This window comes from Myotis brandtii, unplaced genomic scaffold (assembly GCF_000412655.1).
Source record: "Myotis brandtii unplaced genomic scaffold, ASM41265v1 scaffold1603, whole genome shotgun sequence".
Taxonomy (NCBI): Eukaryota; Metazoa; Chordata; class Mammalia; order Chiroptera; family Vespertilionidae; genus Myotis; species Myotis brandtii.
The window spans coordinates 164,553-172,205 of NW_005355850.1; the positions used below are offsets into that span (position 1 = coordinate 164,553).

The window sequence follows — 7,653 nt, forward strand, 5'->3', positions numbered from 1 at the left end:
GAGAGCAAAGGGTAAAATATTTAACTGCAGCAGTGTTTGACTATATTCTGTGCAGTGAGAAAACCTGAAGTCATTTTCAAGGTCCACCATTTCTTATTTCTTTTCAGTTGGGTCAAGTTTCTAAGCTTTCTAAATCTCTGTTTTCCGGCTAATGAAAAGAAAATAGGATTCTACCGAGTCTCCTATCTACCTACTCCAGGACTTCTGTGAGGATCAAATGAGATGAGGCATGGGAAAACGCTTCACAGACATTTGGTTAAATTGTAAAATATTTGCACCTGGCTATAAAGCAAGTCGTGTTCCTGGGCTGAAGAAACTCCAAGGAGGCTAGTCGCCAGGGAGAGGAAGCCGGGCATTGCTACGTGACATCATTACCCGGACAGACTTAGAATATTAGCCTTTTAAATATATAGATGGCAAAGAAATGGAGGTGCGAATGGGCCAACTAGTTCTGATTTATCCAATGACTAAGCCTTCATTCATTTTCTGGGGTGCTAACTGAATCCACACTTTTCTCAGCAGCCAGGACCAGAGGGCACACTAAGTGGGGCCCTCATTTTCCTCCATATGACACCGAGGGAAGGAAGTGCTGCATTAGACTAGGGCCCACTTCCTGGCATGATGACTTGATGGCTGCATCCCTCCCAAATCATCTTAGAAAAAGTACAGTGGATGATGTATCATTTCAATAGAAAACCCATCCCAGATCAACTTAAAATGAAAAGGGTGTAGGAGCTGCTTTTCAAAGATGGCTGGCTGGAAAGCGCTGGGCAGCAGCCACATGCCCACCCTGCTCTTCCTGAGAGCGGCACGGCTGCCTGCTGCCCCACGCTGCCTGCGGGTCCATTTTCATCTTTGGAGATTCATCCCTTAGGAGTTGAAACGAACGCTGACCTCCCTGGCTTTGAATGGGGTGGTGTAGTTGGTTTTTACTGTTGCAGGGCTTTAAGATCTCTGACACGGCTTATGCTTTGTCTGCGTGGGTGTAACGTTGGTTCCACGTTTCCTTTCCTTCCGGGGCGGCAGGTGGTGGAGTTAGACTTGAAAACGGTAGTGCCTTGCTGCAGCGGACCCAAGCGGCCTCAGGACAAAGTCGCCGTGTCCGACATGAGGAAGGACTTTGAGAGCTGCCTCGGAGCCAAGGTCAGTGCCGGGAGCAGGTGGAGGCCCTCCCCACCCCGGCCCGCCCCACGCTCCGTCACCTGGGGCCAGGCTTCAGTCCACCCCACTCCGAGATGACTCCTCCGGAAGCCTGGCCAGGGGGGCGTGTCCTCTCCATCCTGAGGTCCTCAGTGCCTCCCCACCAGCCAGTGGCCAAGCAGCTTCCTGGGAGCACTTGGCCGTGTGTGAGCATAATCCAGCCCACCTTTGAGAGCATATCTGCCTTCACATGACGCTCCCACACCCTTCCCTCTACATGCCACGCTTGGCTGGCCCTTGTGCTTCTGTTCCTTCCGTTCCCTGCTCGCAAGGTGGCCTCCGGCTCAGAGCGGACAGGCATCTCTCCTTCACTGGAACCTTCGTGGCACTTGATTGGCTGATTCTGACCCAAATGGCCCCTTTTTCTAAATTTCCATCTGGTTAGAATCAGGGACCTCATTAAACTATATAATAATGTCATCGAATTCTACTGAGACTAACTTTAAACTAAATTTGTAGTTTTAACATTTCGGGTCTTCAGGTAGAAAGGAAGTAATTGCTAATTTCAAAGCAAGAGTAAGTGTTAGAATTACGGCTGCTGTTTGTAAAGGTTTTAAAAGACTAAAGAAAACTTTACTTTTACTGTAGCATTTTGGATTTTATTGGCCAAGATATTTATGTTTTGTTAAGAATTGCCCTTTAATGTTACAGTTCCCAAAGTATTTCTTCATCTTCTTAAGTGAGAAGTTTTGAAAAAAATATCTATTTTTTCTTCCTGTAGCAAGGGTTTAAAGGGTTCCAGGTTGCTCCGGACCATCATGACGACCATAAGACGTTTATCTACAACAACAGCGAATTCACCCTCGCTCACGGCTCCGTGGTCATCGCTGCCATCACTAGTTGCACGAACACCAGCAATCCGTCCGTGATGCTAGGGGCAGGTGAGCGCGTTTGAAACCCTCCTCGTGGTCATGTGGACACGAGGGTGGAAATCCCCCAAGACACGACCCAGGGGCTCAGCATGTGGTTCCCTGAACCTTTCCTTTCCCAGATGTAGGAATTTATTGGCCCAGAAATGTTTACACAATAAATAGTGTCCAAAGCAAAGTATTTAAAGTGGAACAAACAATGCATAACTGTGGTTAGAATTAACACAGAAAATAAGTAGAAGGAAGCAAAAGAAGATGGATTTCTGGTAAAGCCCAGAACCTTATGTCAGACTTTAGAAGAAAAAAAACTAATTTCCCGTTGCAGTCTGGTCTCTGTACCACCCCTGCTGAGCCCTTTAGTTCAGTGGAATTCAGGCTTAGATTTGTTGTCATGCGAACCTGAGTTAGGGCACAGGCCTTGTCTGCAATTCTGATTAAGTAGCTAACATTTGCATCCAGACTTTTGTTACTGTAAGGTCTCTTTAAATTTCCACATTTCTGAGCATCCCCCACAGTTCCTGTTGAGCTTTATGTCCATAGATGATGGAGTTACAACAGCCCTTTCCTTATGAGCTGGACAGTGCACAGGAAAACCAAGGAGTCAGCTGTTGCCAGCTAAGCCGACCAGGCTCCTCAAGATCAGTCACCAGCGTGTCTGTCTGTAGCTTTCTGTCTTCACACCCCTCTCCTCATTTCTTTCTGCCTCTGTGATACAGCCTCAGACAGAGCACCCAGGGCCCCAGGGCCCAGGGCCCTTGCAATGGGCTGTGTTTGTGGAAGTCTTGTGGCCCAGGAGCTCCTGATCTTCCGCTTTAAGACATTTTTACATCTAGACCGACTGTACCCCTCACCAGCCAGTGCACCCTTCAGATGCTTTAAGAAGGGCCCTTCCGATTAGAATTTTCATCCAAATAAAACATATTTAGAAAGATTGCTCTCCCTCCCCAAATTAAAAACTCATTTTATAACATATCCCTAAACAGTTTATTGCTTAAAACACACACACACACACACACACACACACACACACACACACACACACATCTCTTTCTTCACTTCCATGGCCGCTTTTGAGTTTACTGCACACATGTGAGTGACTTGGGCCAGTGAGCTTTGCGTTTCTAATAAGCAGCAGAAATAGCAGAAAGTGCCCACAGGAACGGGGCTTGGTCTGGCAGGGGCTGGAAATGCAGACTGAAGAGCCAGTGTCTTCCTTGAATGCCCCTGGTACCTAGAGTAGGCAGCCACCCACATGTGTCTGTGTTTACCATCCGCAGGCTTGTTAGCCAAGAAAGCCGTGGACGCCGGCCTGACCGTGAAGCCTTACATCAAAACGAGCCTGTCTCCTGGGAGCGGCGTGGTCACCTACTACCTGCGGGAGAGCGGAGTCATGCCTTACCTGTCTCAGCTGGGGTGAGGGAGAGTTTTCTTTCACGCCGTTGCCTTTGTTGTATCGTCTTCCACATGTATCTTGCTGTGTCACCTGTAACTGACGTAAGCTCATCTGATGGTATCCAATTCCGTAGTATGTTGTCAGATGGTGAGTGACCTTAAACCCTCACATTCCCACAGAGTAGGACCCTCAGTTGCACTAGCGATTCATCATACGAAGGTGCCCGCGAAGGGCAGCACAGGGCAGGGGATCCAGCCTGTTTGTTGGTGGGTGCTGCTCCCTCCCTGTGCCGGGGGCCAGCGTTGGCTCTGCACTGACAGCTGCCCTTTTACCCTGGCTGAGATGTTCTCTTTCCTCAGGTACTTTAGTTATTTGTCTCCAGATACAGTTTCCCCAGCTTCCCCATTATTCCTAATTCGGATGACAGGTTTTATTCATGTGCATCATAATAGTCAGAAACCCTTAGGAATATGTGATAAAAATAGTGAATAGAGACAAGAAGTGGCATATCCGACTTCCACTTTCACTTAGACTTATTTTTATAATTGACTCAAAAGGGAGTTTAATGGAATGATCTAGAATGGATGAATAATGTATCAAAATGCTCCGGGAATGAACGCGTTAAAGGAGCGACACTGTACCTGGCTCATTTCATGCACTGCTCTCCTCTTTAAGTCAGCGCTCTGCGGGGGCTGTTCCAGCAGAGGGCGCACTGAGAACTCTGCCTTGTCTTCTAGGTTTGATGTCGTGGGCTATGGGTGCATGACCTGCATTGGCAACAGCGGGCCCTTGCCTGAGCCTGTGGTGGAAGCCATCACGCAGGTAACTAAGGGCCTGTGGGTCTTCAGAGCTGTGGCCTCTTCTCCTATGATGTGTGACCAGAACACTGGTCATTTCAAGAAGGTTTAGGGAAGCAGGGGACGTGGTTGGATGTACGGCCCTTGAAGTCCAGCTGAACTTACTAGTTAGATAACCTGGGGCAAGTTAACGAGCCTCTCTCTACCTGCGTGGTCACGACTGTGCACTAGAGGTGGTAAACAGTACCATTTCACAGCCTGTGGGCATTGAGAGGAGAATGGGCATCAAAGACAGTGTGGCGCCTGGACACAAGTGGGGATGAATGCAAGTTCTGACTCCAGATTGTTTAATCTGAAGACTGGTTCCAAGTCAGAGAGGTCTTCACCCACATGAATCTAAACTCACTTGCATGGGCTTAGGTTTTGTCCCATAAATTCTGCAGCGTTGACAAATGCCATTAGGTTTGCTTTGCGTGAACTACAGAATCCATGTAAGTCAGCATGGCTGCCTGTAGCTTTAACTTTTGGTCATCCCCACCTGTTCTTAGGCCCCAGGCAGCAACATAACTAGGATGTTGCCTTCTGACCTACCTGGCATCTCCTCATGAGCAGAAACCAGTGACCGTGTCTCTCTGTGTCTTTTGACACAGATGGTCTCCCCCAGGGACACCCCCGTGTGCTCTCCTGTAGAGGAGAGGACCAGTGCAAGGGAAGCTTGAAGAGCTATGTCCTGGTGATGGAAAAACTCAGAAAATGGCCTAAAACGAGCCACCGGGGCAATCTCGTTTCCTGTGACCTGACTTCTCTCTCGCCTCACACAGGGAGACCTTGTTGCTGTCGGAGTGCTATCTGGGAACAGGAATTTTGAAGGTCGAGTTCACCCCAATACCCGAGCCAACTATTTAGCCTCTCCGCCCTTGGTGATAGCGTATGCAATTGCTGGGACCATCAAGATCGACTTTGAGAAAGAGCCACTGGGTAAGACGTGGTTTATGGGGTTATAATTTCCCCCCAATGAATTTGAAAATATAATTGGAAGAGAACTAGTGCTTTCCTTAATAAATAATGAAGCCTAGAACTTCCAGAGGTAAGATGAAAAGGGAGGAGAGTCTTTTCTTTATTCCTCAACACACAGCCAGACATAACTGACATAAATAAGGATGTAGGTAAGAGCAAGGGATGACAGAAAAGAAGTGCAGAGAGTAATAGAGAGCTTGCTCTTCTGACAGCTTCTCCAGTCCCCTTCTCCGTCTCCTGCATTAATCTAATGATAGGCATTGCTTAAATATGCCCTCTGTGCGAACACCTTCAGATAGTTTAACCTCCCCAGATTCAGAGAAAAGGATGCTTTGTCTCCTTGCCTCTGGTTTTCTTGCTTCCTATCCCCCTTCTCAATTCACTGTATGCAAATTAGATGATATGAAAACAATGCCCTTTCAGTTGACCTCTAGGAAATTATAACTTAGCGGTACAGGTGGGACTCATTATCTGTGTATCCCATATTCGCAAATTTGCCTGTCCACTAAAATGTATTTTATCCCCCACGTCAGTGCTCATCATGCTTCTGAGGTCATTCACAGGCACGCACAGAGCGGGGAAACCGAGTCACGCAAGGTGCACCTTCTCAGCCGAAGTCACACGAGGCAGCCCCCCGCCTTCTTACCTCAGCTGTCGTCCTGTAACTGAGTGACCTGTTCATGGTCTACTCGTGCCAGGGTGTTTGCATTGTTGTGCTGCCTGTAGGTGATGTCACTGACGGCCCCCAAGTAGAGTGTGGAAGTGCTGCCTCGTGTCCCTGAGCCAGGGGGCCTGTGAGGTGTCTCGTGCTAGGTAGGCTTCATCGGGCACGGCTCATCATGCCCTTGGCAGGGAGTTCGATGTTAATGCATCAACAACATCTATTAACTAAGGCGTCTATAAAAGAAACACAGAAAGCCAGGTTATATGCTGAGCAGCTGACCGAAATGTTGTGGCCGAGGCTCTGACACCTGCCCTGTGTTTCCTCGGGCCGTGATTTAGGGTTCACCCTGCAGTGTCGGCATGGACTTGATAGATAGAACTACCGCCAAGAGCAAGACTCGACTGTATGGAATAAAGAAAAAGGCTGTTAAATGAAGTTTTCTCATTAATAAACATTTCTCCCCCAGGGGTGAATGCAAAGGGACAGCAGGTGTTTCTGAAGGATATCTGGCCAACGAGAGATGAGATCCAGGCGGTGGAGCGTCAGTACGTCATCCCTGGGATGTTCAAGGAGGTCTATCAGAAAATAGAGGTGAGGGCCCGCCCGCCCCTCCCCGCCCTGAGAGTCTGAGGGAGAGCTGCTCCTCTGTGTCCTCTCTGCAGACCTGGAGGCTCATAGGGGCGGAACTGGTTCATTCCTCCCTCTTCAGAGAGTAGGGAAGTGGCTCTCAGTCGTTTTTCTCCTGTGACTCACAGTTTTACAAACCCCACACGCCCCAGATGTTCCAGGTTGAGACAGGTGGACGGGAAGAAAGGCCTCAGGTTGTGTGTGAGTCCCAGCCAGCTCTCCATCGCTCTCCCTTTCTCAGACCCCTGGGCTGTGGCGTCCCTGTGGGTGCGGACCCTCCCCCAGGTGTCACTGAGGTGGAGTCGGTTGGGGGAGTGCACCTCTCACAATTATTTGGATGCTTAAGAACAAATAAATAATCAAACAAGCAAACAAATAAATAAAAGCCACTCAGTAGAAAGCACCAAACTGCTTAAATAAATGAAACTCTTTGAGCGTTTTACGAATAGGGATAAAATGTACGGGGCTCAGTGTTGTTTGTTGAGACCCTTGGATGTTATTTCTTTCCCTGCTTTCTGTGTTAGGCTGACTCACAGCCTGCTGACAAGGGCTTGGGTTTGAAACAAGACAGCAGGCTGTCCGGGGGCCGGGGGGCTGTGCCCTCCCCCCAGCGACCCTTGGGAAATGAATGGTCTGAGGGAGTTTGGTGGGCATTGCATGAAATGCATGCATTCAGAGGCTGAGCTAACGGACCTGTGGAGAGATTTCAAGCTAATTTGTACGCAAAGCAGCTGTGATTGGCTATCCAATGACCATGTGACTTGGAAGTCTACTTCCCCAAATCTTCAGAGAGTAAATGATTTCCCCTTCGGTACAAATCTGGATTATTTTTTCTTAATTTGTTAAGTATGTGGATTAGTTATCTCTTGCTGGATTAAAACAGCACACATTTATTATCTCACAGTCTGTGGGTCCACGTGTGGCTTAACTGGGGGCTCTGCCTTCTCAAGGCTCCCGTCAGATGTCAGCTGGGGCGCTGCACTCGTAAGGGCACTCACGCGGTGTGGCGGGATCAGCACCTCAGGAGCCTCAGTTCCTCAGCACCATCAGCCAGAGGCCTTGCTGGTGGTCTCTGCACAGCTCACA

General features: G+C 48.7%; 1 protein-coding gene across 1 annotated transcript in view; it reads left to right on the forward strand.

Annotated features, from left to right (window-relative positions):
* The window catches only part of LOC102247221 (cytoplasmic aconitate hydratase), a 44,051-nt gene that overhangs the window by 22,473 nt on the left and 13,925 nt on the right, over positions 1–7,653 (forward strand). Inside the window, exons 8-13 of the mRNA XM_014536323.1 lie at positions 733–1,143; positions 1,922–2,081; positions 3,347–3,482; positions 4,200–4,284; positions 5,081–5,237; positions 6,407–6,545. Of these exons, the coding sequence (XP_014391809.1) occupies positions 733–1,143; positions 1,922–2,081; positions 3,347–3,482; positions 4,200–4,284; positions 5,081–5,237; positions 6,407–6,545 (1,088 nt within the window). The remainder of the gene's footprint in view (positions 1–732; positions 1,144–1,921; positions 2,082–3,346; positions 3,483–4,199; positions 4,285–5,080; positions 5,238–6,406; positions 6,546–7,653) is intronic.